This window comes from Stegodyphus dumicola, chromosome 2 (assembly GCF_044657685.1).
Source record: "Stegodyphus dumicola isolate Sdum_Otavi_A_Nest chromosome 2, ASM4465768v1".
Taxonomy (NCBI): domain Eukaryota; kingdom Metazoa; phylum Arthropoda; class Arachnida; order Araneae; family Eresidae; genus Stegodyphus; species Stegodyphus dumicola.
The window spans coordinates 264,248,138-264,268,487 of NC_140769.1; the positions used below are offsets into that span (position 1 = coordinate 264,248,138).

Genomic DNA, 20,350 nt, shown 5'->3' on the forward strand with positions numbered 1-20,350 from the left:
TAAGAGTGAAAATCAGATAAAAATTTATTTAAGAATGATAATTTGTTAGGACGAACAGAACTAGCTGTTACTTTATACATTTGAACTGTAATGTGCTTAGAAATTACAGTAAACTGAAGCTAGCAGCTTTCTTTACAGTATTTACATTGCCAATCCACAAAAAGTGGATTGTATTTGTTATAAGCAGTCAACTATATACATCCAGAAAAAAGCAAAGGCACTTATCTAAGACTCGTTTTTAAATTTTTAAACTCGTTCCTTGTGCAATATCATATTTACAGAATTATTTCATTATTATTATAGTCACTGACTTAGTTCGTCGACACCATGCATACCATTTGTAAAAGGCTTTGGATGCAATACATGATGAAGGACTAAAATGTCATGTCATTATCGTTGTTTTGCTGTTGCAGAAGCCGGTTCCTCATTCTCTTCCTCATCTGAGTCATCCGATCCATAGACAGCTAAAGACATGAAAAATAATTTGCTTACAATCAAATTAAATAGGTTAGTTAAAAACATTTAAAAATTTAAATTTTAAATAAATATTAATCAAAATTTAAATAAGTGATGTTCCAATGTCCATCCCTTAATTTTCTTTTAATTAAAAATTGTATTTTACTGGGCAGATGATAATTGAATTGGTTTTCAATTAAAGAAAGTTATGTGTTAATAAAATATTTAAAACAAACACCCTAATTCAAGTTATTTCTATAGCATTGACAAATCTAAATTAATTCTGATCTGCATGTATATCCTTGTGACATTTAGGTACCCGTAAACAATGCTTATTAGTTTCTGGAAGCAATATCAAGTAAAATTCTGGAATGCATAAAGTAGTCCAGTCATGTCTGCTCATTACATGGATGAATGTACTATGGCACACAAAACAGCACTGGAAGTGCTTCATTGCTAGCTAAAAAATTTAACAGTAAATGAACAGCTCTTTATAGCATACTTATTTTGCTGCCTGATGATTTTCGACAAACTGTGACAGTTATACCATGTTGAACACCTGATGAACTTTCTGCATATATCAAATCACCAGGTTTATGGCAACACATATAGAAATAGACTTAATAGATACAGAAGACCAATATGCATGTACACTACAACATGATGCATCCACTGAATGTTTTAAAAAACAAGTTTTGGATACTGAGAATGGGAAAATGGCAATTGATGAATCCAATCCACACAATGCATCACATTGCCAACAAACTTCTGTAAAATTACAGCAACCACAGATGAACTGATTCACAAAATTATCACCTAAATATTGCACAGAATTACAAAAGTCATCAATGGATCAGTGCATATTAGCTGTCAAAAACAACCATGTCAATGCCATCAATTTCAGCATTCAAAATGAGATACCAGGCAAAGCGACAACATATAATTCCATTGATACTGTAATGAATTAAGAAGAATTTGTCATTTATCCCACTGAATTCTTAAATGCACTTTATTTGTTTCCAGGCATCGAAAATTCATGTGCCTATCATTCCTTTCCAAAACATCAATTTACCACGACTTTGCAATGGTACCAGACTTTCAGTGAAACAGTGATGAATATTAGAATCAAAGCTACAGTTTTAAATGGAAAATTTAAAGGAAAAGATTGCACTGTTACTATATATCCCAATGATTCTGACAGATATGCCATTCAAATTTAAACATTTGTAGTTTTTGGCGCAATTCACATTTGCAACGATCATTAACAAGCACAGCAACAATTGGACTAACTTTGGAAAATCCATGCTTTCGGGTATGTGGCCTGTTTGCGCATCAGAACATCTGATTTGTTTATGCACGCACTAAACAAAAAAACAAAGTGTATTGTGTATCCAGAAGCCCTTTAACAAACAGAATTAAAACAGTTTCTTTCCTTAAGTAGCACTGCGATGCACAATGGGTAACAGCTAGTAGTTTAATAAAATACACACAAATCCTTACACAAAAAACCTTCATTCAGATTTGGAAGAAAAATAACAGATAGGTAAATCAGAAACTTCTACCAGTAACACTCATTCAAATTTAAACACAAGGAATAATTTAATAAAGGGCATTAGAAATCCTTATACCAATAATATTCGTTCAAATTTGAAAAGAATTAACCCATTACAATGCACTAGTACAGCGATAACACTTATATCAGAATAACAGCTTGACAAAAGGCGCTAGAAATTGTTACCCCAATAATGTTCACTGAAATTTAAAAATAAGGAATAATTTATTAGAAGTGGAACTGGAAATCCTTACACCAACATTGTTCATACAGATTTAAAGAATAATTTAATTATAAGGACTAGATATGGTTACACCAGTAATAATAATGTCCATTCAAATTTTAAAATAAGGAATTATTTAGTAAAAGATATTACAAATTTGACATCACCAACAATCATTCAAATTTAAAAGTACAGAGTAATTTAATAAAGGTCATTGCCTTATACCAATACTGTTTGCCTATAGCATTACTGTTCTCTCACATTTAAAAATAAGAAATAATTTAGTAAATGGACATTAAATAATGAGAAGCATGTATAAAATCTTACTGAAGAAAATAAAAATAGAGTGAATTATGGAAACTCCACATAAAGTAATAATTACAGGAGGGTAACAGATTTAACTCAATATTAGTTGTCAAAATCTTAAGATTTCAAACTGATTTGAAAACAGCAAACCAAACAAGGACTGTGTATCTTTACTGAGCACTTTTGAAGGAAATTGATCCACGTTTATTTGCATGAGAATTATGAAAATCTTATGCAGTCAGCACAATTGAAACTTGAGAGAAATACCCACGTTGTATGGCTTCAACTTCTTCATCAATTCAATATCATTGGAATATAATATAACAATCATACCTCCTATACAAAAATAATTATTTATCTAATTTCATATGTTTATACTTACAGGCTATGCCACCTAAAGCTCCTTTTGCTTTTTTCTTTACAGGTTCTTCTGTTTCCACAGACGGCTTCTCGGTAGCTATAAAGAACAACTGAATATACTACAAGACTCATAAACTGGCATACTTTTTTTTTTTTTTTCTGGGAAAAGTAATGGACAAAGGATGGCAGCAACATATAGAGTAGTGAGAGGGGCGTGCCAGTTAAGCTGGTATTGTAACTTGGCATGCGAAGCACAACACCACACATTTTCTAGAAATGTTTCCTCCCCTGGAGTTATCTTGAACAGAACACCTGGCTATAATAGCATGCATAAAGCTTATCGGTACAAGAAAGCTTAAAATAGTGGTTGCAAGATGCTAAAATTTTTTTGGCGACAGGCATAACAGTTGCTCATTTTAAAATCACTTAGAATTTATACAATTCAAAAATAATCTCTTAAGGTTTATAGGTCTTAAGTGAAAAATAAAATTACCTCGAAATAACATTTAACACATTATTTTGTTAAAATTAATAAATACATAACAAATTGTATACAAAACCATTTGCCTATTCAGTGGAAGTGTCATGTGTGATCAAGGTGATGTAGCCATGAAGTGTTACATCATCTTGACAGATTAAGAATTTGAATAGTGTGATTCATGGAAGTAAAAAGTACATACTCTGTATTGACGTCCTCTTATTGATTTTAGACCGCTGAATGCTTCCCACACAAGGTGATGTAGCCATGAAGTGTTACATCATCTTGACAGATTAAGAATTTGAATAGTGTGATTCATGGAAGTAAAAAGTACATACTCTGTATTGACATCCTCTTATTGATTTTAGACCGCTGAATGCTTCACACACAATTTTACACAAATTCGAGGCTCGTGCTTGGTTTGCATTAAAGTCTCATTCATGGCCAAAGAATAGTTCACTGGAGCTTATTACAATATTTGCTATCAGTGTCATAGTTTTAAAAAAAAAAATCAATGCTTTATTCTCAATGGCACCAATAAATTTATAATGTCTGGTGCAGCCTATTGTAAAGAAAAAGGAAGATGCACATCTAGATGTTACAGCAGTCCCGTATACAAAATTTCAGTATTTTATGGCAACTCATTTTTGAGTTACGCAAGATACATACATAATTTTTTATACGTACAAATATCTCTTCTGAATTCATTTCAAATCAATTTTAGAATCCAATCTGGAAAAAAAAAGAGTCCTTATCCGTAAATACATAACATGAAAAGAAAAGGGAGGTTCAAATGGGATACAAGAGTGATCAAAATATGATACGGGAAATTTTTCACAATTACAATAACTTGCACAGTGAAGTAAAAAAAAAAATAATACAGTACAAAGTCCATAATCCGGACCTCAAAGCCACAAACTTTAAGCATGCGCATACATTACGCACATATGCTTTACGCATGCGCACGTTGAAATGTTTAATGAAGTAAACTGTTGAAAATATGACTTATTGTAAACCTTTTTCTGCATCATCTCTCCTCCTTGAAATAATTCTAACTTTTACATAAGGTTTAGTTTTATTTTAAAGGGATACAGCAATTACTTCTTTTCCACTGTCACTGTTTGTATTAAGAACGGACTGTTCCAGCCTAATTAAGATGCAAAAACGATACTCGAGGTTACGTCATCTGGAAAGCTGAGTCGTGCCGACAGCTGATTGGCTGCCATGAGACGACGTCATGTTCTACTTCATGTATAAGTATCTCGCATCGCTCTGACTTAAGTAATCGACCCCTCTATGACAGAGGTAATATTGCCGTTTCCAATCAGGAAAAAGGCAGAAATCTTCGCGGCACACCTCCAAGAACAGTTCTCCACAAATGATTGGCCAAATGACTCTGATTTCGAATTAATGACCCTCCTACGAGTAAGGGATTGGCTCAACGCCCCATCAGCCAGACTTTCGATTAAATATGCCACTCCTACTGAAACGACTAATATTATCAAATACCTGAGACAAAAGAAATCTCCAGGAATTGATGAAATCAGCAATACAGCAGTTAAAAATTTGCCGCATAACATCATCTACAGCCTGACAAGTATTTTTAATGCTTGTCTTGCTCTTTCTTACTTTCCAACACCTTGGAAAATTGCTAAAATTATTTTACTACCTAAACCGGCCAAAGATCACACCCGACCAGATGGATATCGTCCTATTAGTCTACTGCAGGGCTTAGACAAAATTTTTGAAAGAATTATCCTGAACAGACTGAAACCTATTTTCAGCATCTTCCGCCGGAACAATTTGGGTTCCGTGCCCACCTCTCAACAACGAAGCAACTTGTCCGAATAACTGAATTCGCTGGTGAAGCTCTGCACTGCAAACTTAATATTGCTATACTCATGCTAGAAGTGGCGAAAGCATTCAACCGCGTCTGGCATGAGGGCTTAATAGCTAAATTAATTGACCTTCAACTAGACAGAGAACTCATTCTGCTAATCCATTCTTTTATCAGGGATCGGACATTCAGAGTCTCGGTAAAAAATGAATTATCCAGCACTAAAATAATGACTAGCGGTGTTCCACAGGGTTCTGTGACTGGCCCTATACTCTATCTATTCTACGTTTCAGACTTTCCGAGATTACATTTAAATCATAGTTCTATGTTAGCCTGTTATGTAGACGACACTGCCTTGACAGTGAAGTCTGCTAACATCAATCATGCTATTCGGAAACCCCAAGACACTATTCCCTCCATAGAACAATGGTGTGGATATTGGAAGATACGAATTAACGCTCAAAAATCGCAGCTCCTACTCATAAGGAAAAGGAAGAAAAATGTTCCGATCAGGCAAAGTGTTTATCTTTTCAACGAGGCTGTGCCTATCGTGAAACAAGCCAAATATCTGGGCATCACCATCAACGACAAGCTCACATGGCAGCATCACATCCAACAAATCAGGGATAAAGCGATTAAAGTCATGAAATGTTTATATCCCATGATAGGGAAATATTCAAAACTTTCGTTGGACAAGAAACGACTTATTTATCTAGCCACAATCCGACCCATCATGACGTACGCTTCGCCAGCATGGACTACTGCTACGAAGGGTGAAATCCAAAAATTACAAGTTTGTGCAAAACTGATTTTTAAGAATTATCACAATTGCACACCCGTATGTGAAGAACAAACGTCTCCATGAAGATTTAAAAATGGATACAATAGTAGAATATTTAAGAAGAACTAACATGGCATTTTATGACGCCGCTAAGGAGTGCCAACATATGGACATTTTCAATCCATTTCACTATGAAATTTTACATGAGTACAGGCACCTCCGTCCATATGCCGCTTTTCTACTCAGTGGAAACCAGGATTTTCCAACATAATTTGTGTTTTTAGTATGTAGTAATCTGAAAACTTATTTGACTTGTAAATAATGATGTTTAGAAATCTTAGCCGGATGATCATGTGACACATACACACAGCCACGCCCACAAGATATTACTTATATTTTTCCTGTATATACTATTATACTTTTTGGAATCGTATTTTATTTTCTGCATTTATGACTGCAACACACACCTTTTATGAACTAAATTTAGTACTATTTTATGTATAACTATTGTAAAACTTCAGATTTACAGCGCTACGATGCCTGGATACCTCATCGCCAACCAGATGTCTTATTGCCCATCACGTGACATTGGTCACACCCCCTGCATCTGCTATCCTGTCTCCATGAGAACTACGTTCGGCATTTCCTTACCTGCAGCGCTCCTAGAAACACCAAAGTTCGATAGCCAGAACACAACCTGCAATTTCGCAGGTTAATTGCGGCAAATAAAGCCAGTTGGAGTTGGAGTTGGCTTAAGCCCTTTGTTCATGTTTCCATTGCTTCTGGTGTGCTGTTCCAGCGTTCATTGGAAGACGTTATTGCGATGCGTGTCATCCAGCGCTAATTACCGAGGTTCAGGGCCATGTTGGCTTTTCTAAGATTGAGCAACATCCAATTCCAAGCTGCGGTTCCCGGTGATCAACTGCCGCCCTGTTTCCAAGGTTAAGCGATGTCAAATCTCAAGTTATGGTTTCCGGTGAGCAACTGCAGTGGGTGGCATCCTGTTTCCATGGCTAAGCAGCATCAAATCTCAAGTTGTGGTTCCCAGTTATCAACTGCAGTGGGCGGCATCCTGTTTTCCAAGATTGAGCGGCAATAAATCTCAAGTTGTGGCATCCTTAACACAATTAAGGATGCCACAATGCTCATTAGTTTTTGGATGCAATATCAAGTAAAATTCTGGAATGCGTAAAGTACTCTAGTCATGTCTACTCATTACATGGATAAATGCACTATGGCACACAAAACAGCACTAGAAGTGCTTCATTGCTAGCCAAAAAATTTAACAGGTAAGTAAAACGATGTATGTTAACCAGTGAGCAACTGCTGAAGGCGGCATAGTTAACACAAGTGTTTTTCAGGTCTAGTGGCAATGTTTTTCCAAGCTGTGATTTCCCGTGAGCAACTGCACTCAGCGGCATTTACCAATTCACTAATTCAAGTGCATTCAAGGTTTAATTTAATTATTCAGGTGCCTTCTGGGCCAAAAGCATAGACCTATTTTTAGTCAAGTGAAATTCAAATTAACTACATAGTTTTGTTCTGTGGTTTTCGCGTATTGAATATCAACATTCATAGAACAGGTAATATATTTACTGTATCATTAATAGTGTAATATTCTTTAAAGAAAAAAACCCTTGGGGTTAATGAATAGTTAACTGAGTGTGATTTTTTTTGACAATGATTATGTTACACCCTTTAAGTTTCTGGTATTGATCAAATTTATTTACTGTATTTTTATTTCTATATATATTGTTAATAAATTGGTTAAGTTTAAAATTTTTGCCATCTATGTCTGCACAGTGCATAATCTTAGGGAATTTCTATTGCTATTTCTGCTAAATGTTTTCTATAACTTTAAACTTTGCTTTTGCACCATAAACAAATTATTATTATTATTATTATTATTATTATTATTATTGTAAAATTTGATATTTTTTAGATCATAAATGCTTTTTATTTCATAAATTACAGTTTCATATTTTTAATAGTATAATTTCTGCATGCCATCTTACCAGATTTAAATTAATGATCTATAATCCGGAAAAAACCCAATCTGGAATCGCCAAAGTCCCGACGAGTCCACATTACGGACTTTGAATTGTAGTGTCACAAAAGCTGTAAAACATGTAGAAGAAGAGTATGTGAATACTGAGTGCCAATAATGGTGGTTCCCTAAATTTTAACAACCTTAGATCAAAAGATGCCAACATTTTTTTGAGAATGACATGTTCTATCAAATCTATGTTCAACTATTGAAAAGAGGTTAAATCATCATCCTCAACTGTCCATCACTATCTAAAAGAATTCCGTATTCTGTCTAAGCATGGCAGGTCTGTTCTACATGAAAGTTTGATAGCTCAAACATTTTTTTTAGAGGTGTTATAAGTAAGAATGCTGGAATTTTAAGCTAGAGAAGTAAAGTCACTTGCTGTGCAGGGGACAACCTATTAATTACTTATTTCTTAAGTTATATTTCTACTTTAATTAGTGCTTTTAGGTACATAATGATTAGATATGCTGATGGCAAAAAGTAGTTGCAGACATAGTGGCCAATTAAATATTTCTAATATTTTTATTCTCATTGAGAAACATTTTAAATTAAGATTGAAAAGTTGGGTTCAAAATGATTTGAGTTATAGTTTGCAAATTTTTCGACTGGCTGTCAATTAAAAAATGTCAGTTCAAATTGAAATTTTATTAGATAAAGTATTTATGTAAGTGCTAGCTATCATCAACAACATGTAAAAAATCCTATGATATTTGGTTAATTTTGATATGATCTAGTTTACATAGATTTATTTTAAGCAGTTACTATTTTTAGGACAGAAAGGAGGAAAAAGCCAATTTTAAATGGAGAGTTACAGAACTAAAACAAATTCAAACAGGCAAATTTCTTTAGAAATGGCATAAAACATATTAGCTTCTTGTTAATTTTTTTTATTTCTCCAAAATCTACTTCAAACAACATCTTTTTTTGGGATGATCTGATAAATTGTACAATAATTAATGTAACATGATATGCCCAAAATAAGGTTCAAAATAATGATCTGTAGATATCTCATATCTAAAACGTGCTGCCTTACCTTGCTTTCCACTGGACGAAGGAGTTGACGCAAGGGCGACGGGGGGAGGCATGAGGTCTCTGTCTTGAGCTTCAAGAGCACGTTTGGTGGATCCTTTCCTGGGCTGCAGCTCTGTTGGAGGGTTCACATTAGACTCCTGCAAGCTACAGTGTTAGTAACAACAAACAGAAAAAAAAAACCAGGTTAACACCATCACGAACCTATTCCAATACCTTTGCTTACATCTGAAAGAAAGTTTTTCCGCTACAAAGCATTCAGTCGGCTGAAGCCTTTGCATCTATCTTCTGAGAAAAGTAAATGATGGAACCCCGCCCCAGAAAGCTTGCGAAAAATGTTCAATATAAAATTACATTGTAAATAATCGTATTACATTTTTAAATGCTGTTAACTTAAACTAAATTAAATCATTCCCATTCTTTGATACCAAAAACTTTCTTTTTTTCTTTTAAAAAAAATTCAGATGGTTTGGATACACATTACAGATTCTAGTTAAATTTTAAAAAAAGTTTTCAGAAACTGCAAGAACGTGATCTAACTCGAACTTTTAAATGTAAAGTTAATTTTGCTAAAGCTGTTTACAGCAAATGATTTCAAAAATATTTGTAACAAGTGCCATATTTTCTGGCATTATAAACCAACACTTTAGGCTCCATCAAATGTCACTAAAAACTAACTGGCTCATACACTCTGCATATTATAATACTGATTTCTACAGAGTGTCTGGCAATCTTTGTATAACTAGGTTTGAGTTTCATAGAGAGTAAAATAAGTGCAATTTTAGTATTTAGTACTATGTAGTAAGCCCTTGCTGAGTGCAGATTTGCAGAGCACAATTTCGTATATTTGTGTTTTTTTAATTGTTTCCAGTTCATTTGTCCAATGCTAGAATTTCATTCATACAAAGTTCAACTTTCATTCATTAAAACTGAATGCTTGGCGACATCACTTCTAGCAAGAAATTATCAACAACTTTAAAATATCATCATCTGATAAAGACACCACAGAAAAAGTACAACCAGCAAAAGCAGTTGCGGCGAAGGAACTGTATATTTTCATTCAAGAATTAATTAAGAAATGATGAATTAAGAACTAGATGATCTTATAACACCAAGTGATAGTGAAAATGCAGTGATACTGGAAAAAATAGAGCAAACATCTTTAATTTACAAGTTAAAAAAAAGATAAAAAAAGGCAAAGATCAGTCTGATTTTGCAATAGAGATTGACCGAAATGATGAAAGAGGAGGACAGTTTACGAAAGTCATTGAAAAACTTGACACTCCTCACTGTGAACTTTTAAAGAGTTGCAATAATCCCTGTCTCAAGCAAAAATACCCATATTAAATAAATAAATAACTAAAAAAAATTAGTAAAAAATACAAAAATAATAAATAAAGTAATTCTAGAACATACTAATTAAGCAAAAATAATTTTTTTCAATTAACATTTGTTTTTTTTTATTTTAATTAAAAAATATTTAGGCTATTTAAATTATACATACTTTCGTAATCTGAAACATTATCTAATGCATTTTTTCCATAGAAAGTTAACTTTAACATAAGTGGAATTTATCAATGATATAACCTCCACATTCAGCAAGGATTTACTGTTGTTTAGTTCTTACGTATACAAACTATATGTCAAGTGGAACTTTATGTGCTCTGTCGTGCTGTACATGCAAATGCATACATCTCCATCTCCTCCTGGACATGGAGCATCCAAGCGGTTATCCTTTGAATTGTGAAAAATTGTGTGGCTCTTCCACACAATTTTTCACTTGTCCTGTAGTGATGAATTGAGACAAGTGACTCCCACAATCAATAGGTGGGGACCATTTGAATGGGAACTAATGGATTGGAGAATCAATGCTTAATGCAGTGGCCTAAAGATTGTTTATAAAGGAAATTGTACATCTGAAGAGAAAAATGGGCTGGAGTTCACTCTTACCATTCCTACACGATTCCCTTCTCTTGGCCTTGAAGTATTAACCACTTCTGCAATATGTATAATTTAAAGAAGTCTATTTACATATTTATCTTGAAACCAAAATTGCAAATACTACAAAAATATCAAAACTAAAATTACACCAATAATTGCTCTCTGTGATACTCAAATCTAGGGGTATGGGATCTTCTTGGACACTAGATGAGGCCCCCTTTTTTCTACCTCCGATGGGCCATTAAAAGAAAAAAGTAAAGAACAAAAGTTATGTAAAAACATGGTTACTTTTCAACAAAATCACCGGTATATATGGGTGATGGTTTTCCATACTGGTGGATGGGCTTTTTGATCCCCGCTTTGAAGAATGTTGCCACTAGTGATGCAAGATGAGCCCAAACATTGTTTTGAAACTCCTCATTGGCTTGAAATCTATATCCAGGAAAGAGATAAAAATTATTAGTGCTAAGTCTGGGCTAGATGACAATACACATTCCATTTAATCTGCTTCAGAATAGCCCGGATTAAGCAAAGAATTTCATCTCTTCCCTGAACTAAAGAACTGGCTAAGAAGCCAATGATCCAAGAAGGGGAGGAAACTTAAAAACGATATTCCAGGTCGATGTCCCATCACATGTTGCAATGTTCTTCAAAGAGGAGATCGGAAATCTTGTCACCGGTACCAAAAATCCGAAACTTTACAGTGATTTCGTCAAAAAGTAAGCATGTTCATATAGCACTTTTGGTAATAAATTACTTTTATTCGTTATTCTTCTCTTTTTTTTATGGTCCATTGAAAGTTGAAAAGAATTACCCTTATATATTAAAACAAATTACCCTTGTACTGTTAACCAATGAAATTTAGCAAACAGGAAATATAATGCTAAGTAAATTTCTGCAGTAAAACTTATCTTCAATCCACTTATTTTAAAACCTATATTTAAACTTGAAACCGACTACGATCACCCAAAATAAAAAATGCCCCTCTTTTTTTTTATTATTATTATTAATATATCTTCCACTGCTACCATTGCACCATCATCTGGATGGCATTCTGCAGTCAACAACCTTGAAATGTGTAACCTAGAGCTAGTTTTTTGCACCCTGCAATGACACCATTTTGGAACTCCCAATCAACTTAAATTCACTTTTTAATGCATGATTCAGGTTAGTGAACTATTTATAATATTATCCAGATGTAAAATAGATTAATATTTAATTAGATATAATGCATAATCTACTGTAAGTCTATAATGGTATGCACTAAAGAAATTGGCAGTTGTCTTTTGAGAATGTCCATTTATATATGATCCATTTGCTTTTCAGTACTACAGTCATCCATGACACAAAAACATGACCACTCCATCAATACCTTTTGCTTTTGTAATGAAAAATCAACTATGTTTTGTTACATGAGAAGGTGCATGAAAATATTCTGCACAACCCCTTAAAAAACTTAGCATAAGACCCACAAAAAGGTTTTTCCTGATATGCATCATTTCCCTTGTCGAGAGCAGTGGGACTCAGCAAATAAACATTTTTCTGTACCCTAACCCCCCCCCCATTGTATAAGGCTTAACACAGATCATTTCCCCATACCTTATGCCCTGTCTTGCTGTGGTACATTTATAATTTTTGGATGAATTCTTCAATGACTGATGTGTTTTAATCAGTTACGGCGTTTGATCGTGGCTGGTCACAGATGTTGCAATTGCCTCGGCAAAATCTTCGAAGCTATCAACACACATAACTTCGCTTCACTGTGTTGTCCCCACACACAGGCAGCAACTTACTGTGAATCGATGTTACCAAGTTACATCCTTTGTATCATATTGATGTGAAATGCAGACTGCTACATCAAGTAGAATTGTACAGGAATTCGATCACAGTGGATCGTGCATTATTTTTTGATCGACCTTTGTACATAAAGTTATTGATTATATAGATGAAATCCACAGATCACTTCATAGACTAAAAAAAAAATGGCCAATTTCTTCAGTGAAAATATCTATATCTGGATGGGTCAAAAAGGTCCTTTTTTAGTGCATTATGCGGGCAGGGCCATCACAAGGTGTGATACTGTTTGAATGGCGATCTTTCGCAATGCCCTTATTGTTTGTCAGGATGTGGTAAGGAAAACATACCTCCATGATAGAAAGTTTTAAAAAAAAATTACACTTTAAAATAGCATTTCATGCGTTTGTGAATGCCTAATTTCTTCTATATGCACAAATTTGGCAGCCATTTGTCAAACTATGCGAGTTTAATCAGCAAACGTATTTCTTGCAGGATGAACAATGAAGCTAGAATTGAGCAGAATGCCCCACAACTGCTTTTCATCCTTCAGTTGGTGGTAATCAATTGTTTTATAGCTTTTCTTAGAATGAGACGACGTATGATTGGGTTACGGATAATTTGCAGTTTCACCACATACACTAAAAATGGGACCTAATAGATGCATATTCCTGTTGCTGATTTCAAAAGCGTAAAAAATCGGGTAGGATAGAGATGAAAATGTCGCTGCACAGGATTTCATAATGGGTTGAATTAAGCAAGTGTAAAGACCATACTTGTTCTACGGGCCAGCTTTTACCCAGCCCTGATCTAGACATTTAAGAGTCTATATTAAATATTTGTTATAAGCTCATACTCACCTAATAATCAATTTCTCTACAAAAGATCAATCCTCATTATTACTAAAAACTACTCCAAAAATATAATTATGTTATTGAAATTGAATATTTTCATTGCTCCTATATTTCATTCTAGCATTTTAGCAGCAAACAAGATGGAGGGAGGGGAGGTTCTTTCATCTTAAGCAAGCCAAAAAGTAATACAACAGTTTTGAATACAGCAAATTCTGATTAACTAACTTTCAAGGAATGAGCATACTTTGCTTAATTATTTATGTGTAAGTGATCCAAATTTAATATACAAATTACAAAAAAGGAAAAGGTAAACGAACCATAGAAGGCATGCCCCAGAGTCACCAAAATTCACTAATTTGCACCAACTCTCAATCATGAATTCTGCAGATTACCTAAATTCTCTTTTATAAGTTTACTTTTAATAAACCATTACAGTCAAAAGTCGTTAATTTGGACAACCATAATCCGGAATGATCTATAATCCGGACCTCAAAGCTACAAACTTTCTGCGCATGCGTCAATGCGCATAAGACCTTTACGGCTGCGAATACACGTGTGCGCGTGTGCAAAATACGTTTACAAATGCACATTTAATGTATAACGGACGATATAAACTAAGCTAAAATTATCTAATCCAGTTAATGTTGCATATTGCGCTGTTCCTTAATCTTCGAATTGGATTCGGCTTATTATTTTTTGCAGACTGTTAGAGCAATTTTATAAAAGTAAGCTTGAATTTTCGATTATGTCAAATAGAATTTCTGATATATATTTACTAATATATAAAGGATCTACAAAGCGAAAGTATATTTCGAAGTCCATTAAACAAAAAGTGGAATAGCTGCAAAAAATGGATAAAGGCATATCCTTTGTTTATCTAAATTTTGTTTATCTTTAACGCAGCGGCATGCAATGAATTGGAAGTTGATCTGTCAGCACTATCCTTATCTTCAGGGCAGATGTTTTTATTTTATTTGGCTTATAATTCCTTACTAAATGTAGTATTTCCGTCTTTGATATGATTTAAATCAAATTCCTCGTCATTATAATTCGCTTCCGATAGCGAAGAAAGTGAAAGAGGTTATTGAAAACGAAAAAATTTCGATTGACAAATTAGTCGGTATTCTCGACACAGCAATTATAGGACTTGAACTGCGGAACTTTGTAACTGAACAAGAAATTATGTCTGTTTATAGAATTAAAGAGAATGTATTATCACATAAAAAACGAAGCAACTTAAACAACTTACATTGAAAGAAATGTTTAATAAAGTAAACAAATAAATATTAAGCTTTTTTTTTTTTTTTTGTAAATTTTAATAACTTTTAGATCATAATTGTTCTTTATTTCATAAATTACGGTTTCATATTTTTAATTTTATAATTTCTGCATGCCATCTTACCAGATTTAAACTGATGATCTATAATCCGGAAAAATCGATAATCCGGATTCGCCGAAGTCCCGACGAGTCCGGATTAACGACTTTTGACTGTATTATATTAACTTTCCCTAGGAATTTGGAGTTTTGACAAAATTTTACAATCATGTTGATGTGAAATGTGGACTGCTACATTAAGTTAGATTTCTATATTTGAAATGCTTATTTTTTTGGTTAAAAAAGAATGCTAATTTTCAAGCATTGTTCTATTTTGTATAATTTGTTGATTACTTTAAAATGAAAATAAGAAAAAATAATGCATTACAGCAGTGGATTCAGCAGTTTGAAATCTATAAAAAAAAGTTCCAAAGAAGACAGAAGTTCTTAAATCATCTTAAAAAGAATAACTAAATAGAAGAAAATTAAATTTTTTTTTCTGACAAATTGTTTCACATGGAAAAGCACAAATAAGTGATAATTGAATGGGTTAGACAATGTCACAGCGAGGGTGTACCATTGACGGGTCAAATGCTATAGTGCAAGCTAAAATATTTCACTAGAAAATTAAGTTAAAAAAACTGAGTGCCCATATTTGACAGGTTGGTTAACCAAATTTAAAAATCGTCATGGTATAAGGCCATTAAGAATTGTGAGTAAAAATGCTTCAGCTACTGAACTATTTGCAGATAAATTCACTGAACACCTTAATAGTTAAAAGTATCTCCACAACAAATTTACAACAGTGATGAAACTGGTCCTTTCTGGCAATGTGTACCGGAAAATACCTAAGCAACTTCTATAGGTTCCAACTCGTGTCAAAGATTCCAAAGCGAGACTAGCAATTTTAGCATGCACAAAGGCTGCAAGAATGCACAAGTGTAAACTTTTTGTAATTGGAAAATATACACGACCTCAAGCATTTAAAGGAGTAAAAGGTTTGCCATAATATATCGTGCAAATAAAAGAACATGGATGACACAAGTGTTAATGAATGATTGGTTTGAAAATCATTTCATATCCGAAGCTCGGCAGAATTCAGTTGGTTTACCTGATAATACAAAAATTGTCCTGATTGTAGATAACTATTTGGCTGATACTTCATTTTAGTGAAAGTGACCAGTTTTAGTGAAAGTTAATGTATCTGTATGATTCTTTCCTCAAAACCGTACATCAATTATTCAAGCCTATGAGTATCAGAATAGTGCGGCTGAAATGCAAATATAAAGTAGAATTTTTAAAATCCATGTTAAATTTCTTGAATAATGGCATGAACGTTCAAAAATGTTTGAAATATTTTAGCGTAAAATCTGCTTTGTGGATCATCGCAAGATTGTGGGAGGATGTGTCTCCAGATACTTTTAAAAATGCTTGGCGTAATTTATGGCCAGCTAGCATATTTCATGGAGAGGTTGAATACAATAGTTGCGAATGTGAAGATTTTCAGATATCGCAAACCAGAGTTTAAATTTTCCAATTAATAGATTTTTTTAAAGAAATGTGGAGGAGCTGTAATAAATGATGATATATAATGTTAACTTTTGAACAATCATTTTTCTGCAGTTATTTAATATGCAATACATCAATAAATTATTAACTACTTTGCCAATGCAAATGACAACTGGTACTCATTCTAGCATTTTTTTAAACTATCTCTTTTATAGAGTGATTAATATGCAATACATGATTTGATTATTAACTGCCTAGCAACATTTAATTAAGGAAAATGGCAAGTGAACTCATTTTAATATTTTTAGAACTATCTCATTTCTATTATGATTTAACATGTATCATGATTCTTACAAACTTGATTTATTATTATTACTATCAATTATTTTAAGAACATTTAGTTAATGCAAATAAATGATAGCCAATACTCACCAAATATTCTTCTCTTTTATATAATTACCAACATGTAACACATTGATTGGTTATTAACTATTCAGTTAATGCAAATGGAAAGTGATATTCAATCTAATATTCTTTCCAACTCAACAGATTAATTACTTTGCCAACATTTAATGCAAATGGCAACTGACACAGTTTTCTATCATCATTCACATGTAGCAAGACCTTTAAAAATGCTAAATATCAATACTATTAATTATTTTAACAATCAGTTGTTAAAATAAGCAAATGGCACCTGACATTCACTGTAATATTCTCTTCAACTATAACTTTTCAATAAATTAATATGCAATATACAAATTTATTATCATTCAGTTTTACAAATATTTAGAGGACCAGTGGTTAGCATGTTATGCAGCAGCATCACATGTCTGGGGTTCGATCCTCGGACTGGGCAAGGTTGACCCAGCCTTTCATCCTTTGAGTGAGTCGATAAATTAAGTATCAAGTTTGCTTGGGGATTAAACACTGGGAGGGGGGTGTCCTGCGACCAGCTGACCCCTTGTCCAGGTTAGATGCTTATTCACCCTGGAGCCCACAGTCTACAAAGCAGATATAAGAGCACTGCAGGCCATAGCTAACTGAGGGCTGTTGAGCCATTTTTTTAAACCAATATTTATTCAATTCAAATTTCAACTGATACTTACTCTTTTAAACACTAAAACCTAATATTTCTAACTGCTTAATCTTTTAAACTTTTTTATGAATTGTTTTAATAAGATTTAGTTTATTTAAATGGCAACTGATATCTTAATATTCTTTTGAATATTTTTCTGTAATTATTTAACATGTGTTATGACCTTTAAAAATACCAATAGATTATAATGGCAACCAATTTTCATCCTAACATTCTTTCGAGTTCAACAGACTGTTTTAACAACATTCAGACAGAAACTAACACTCACCCTAGTATTCTTCTGAACTATTCGCTTTTTTATAATTATTTAACTTGTAACATGTTTTTTAAAAATACTAATAGACTATTATTATTGTTAATTGTTTTAACAAATTTAGTTCATGCAAGTGGCATCTGATACTCACCAGGGTGAAATTTCTGTCTTGGAAGTTGGTATCAAACTGACTCCCATACTATTATTGTAATATCTATGCTTGAGGAGGTCTGACTCCCTCTGGTGGAGAGGAGGAGGATGAGAAAACTGAGACGGCAACGGATACGTTGCTGTTTCGGGTATTGTCATCACCACAGAGGTAGGAGGAACAGCAGTCTGAGTCAGACTTGCCTGATTGACAAAAAGTTGTAAATATAATTTTATTGCATATTAAAATAATACAAAATAGAACTCATATACAAAAAGTTCATAAACAAAAGTTTCTGTCACAGAATACGATTTCTGCATTTCCACCACTGGAGAAATACGTAAACATAAATTTCTAATCTTTTCAAGATGAAGGATCTTGTTTTATTTTACAAATGCCAAATGCAAAATGTTGAATTTCCCTAAACATACACCATGAACTAAGTGTGGTAAATTTCTGTAAATATTTGAGTCTATTTGATTCCATTTTTGTAATGTTATGTATAGGTTCTAATAAGTTATCTGTTGTTGCTTTTTAGGTGACAATTTTAGGATTATTTTGTGTGTAATTGGATTTATAGTCACTGCACGTAAGGGCTTATTTCTTCCATAGAATTGTAGATCTTACGGTTCTGTTGCAAAAATGTTCAGATTTTGAAAACAAGAAAAAACACAGAAGCAAAAACTGCCCTAACATAACTGACAATTTTCATTGGCAAGTTTCAGACATATGGCAATTTTTGCCAAATTGGCAGACTTTCTGGAAATTTTGGGGAAAATATATTCTTGAAACTCTAGGAGCAATTTCCTCTACATAAGGCACCTTGTTTGAGTCACAAAAATTAGCTTTAGTTCTGACTTAGTTCAAAGAGTTAGTCGAGCTGCATTTAAGAGTTTACTCTGCTAGTGATATTGGTAATCTAAAACAGAGTTACTTAAACTTTTTTCAGTCCCGACCCCTTTTCATCAGAGATTTTCTTCGCAACCCAATAATATTTATGAAAATTTTGTGGGACCCCATAAGCAATGCGCAAATCCGACACACGCATGAGTGAAACTGACAATTTTTTCACTTGTACTGTACTAATTTTAAGATATAGAACAATGTGAAAATTTTAAATAAGTAACAGATGAAATGACAGCATCACATATAAAGCAAGTAAAATGAAAGTTTATGTTATAAAATGGATGCATCGAAAAGTTTTTGTTTTTTCTTTATCGGCACTGTCTTATCTTTATCTATTTTCAGATACATTGTGTAAAAATATTTGGTAACCGGAAAATTATTATAATATAATAAGTTAAAGAAATATCAAAACTGCTAAAATTTTTGGCGGCCCCCTGCTGGAGGTGCCACGACCCCAGTTTACAGACTCAGATCTAAAATATTCCTCGTGTGTTAAAAAAACATATATCTTATATCTTTATTCTCCCTGAGTTATTTATAGATATCATTTTTGTTGCATATTGTTAAAAAAATATTCCCAATTCTTACTGCTTATTTACAGTAACTTTTGTTAAATAATCTTCACAAACTGATACCTCATGACAAATTCAATGTTATCTGAGATGCAGATTCACATTTTATCTTTGACAGTGTGGCAATAGCTTCTGAAGAGCATGAGAATGTGTTGAAATTTAAATTGTACGTGCAGATAAAAAGAGTATGTTACAAGAAGTGTTTTTAAATCTGCTAGTGAATTCTTTTAATATTTTACTTTTTGTTTTACGTTCTACTTCCAGATAACTCTGACTGAAAAACAAAGTGCAAACCCTGACAAATGTTTATAACTCTGATTGAAAACCAAAGTGCAAACCCTGAAAATGTTTGTAACTCTGATTGAAAACCAAAGTGCAAACCCTGGCAAATGTTTCCTTACAGACTATCTATGTGGACTATGTACAAAGTAGCAATGGGTTAATGACGTAAATTGATTCATATAGGTACAAGAAGATCGGGTGGCCCATCAGTATAAAAAGTTTAACGAAAACTATGGTAATTTCAGGGGAAACACATTTCAATTTCCACACTTACAAATGTTTTATTGCAGTCAATTATTACCTTTGATTTTGTTTTCAGTTTTTTACTTCAATAGTTTCAGAAACACGAAAAGATGATAACATTGTTCCTTCCTTTTTGTCTAACAGTTCCAACCACATCTGTTTGATAAGTCCAAAGAATATCACATAATTCTGGTGAAGTATTATAAGTAGCCTTGTTTCAATAATGGCAACATCAGAATCATAAACTTGTGAAGGTACTGACAGAGATCAGAATTTAGTATGAAACAAATTACCTTTCCCAGTATGTATGATAAATGACCATATATAACCAGAACTTAGCTTAGCATATATGTTTTAATACC

At 33.2% G+C, this 20,350-nt stretch overlaps 1 protein-coding gene across 4 annotated transcripts in view; it reads right to left on the reverse strand.

Moving 5' to 3' along the window:
• Positions 1-20,350, reverse strand: part of LOC118182076 (KH homology domain-containing protein 4-like) — a 62,350-nt gene continuing 42,000 nt past the window's right edge. For 2 of the 4 annotated variants that reach the window (XM_085812117.1, XM_035351356.2), the window contains exons 14-17: positions 17,989-18,188; positions 9,080-9,222; positions 2,920-2,994; positions 1-464 (exon numbers count right to left, since the gene is read on the reverse strand). In XM_085812117.1, coding sequence (XP_085668243.1) covers positions 391-464; positions 2,920-2,994; positions 9,080-9,222; positions 17,989-18,188 — 492 coding nt within the window. In that variant the 3' untranslated portion in view covers positions 1-390. Of the gene's footprint in view, positions 465-2,919; positions 2,995-9,079; positions 9,223-11,309; positions 11,449-17,988; positions 18,189-20,350 lie in introns of those variants that run through there. The other 2 variants (XR_015039855.1, XM_085812118.1) reach the window with 2 other exon arrangements.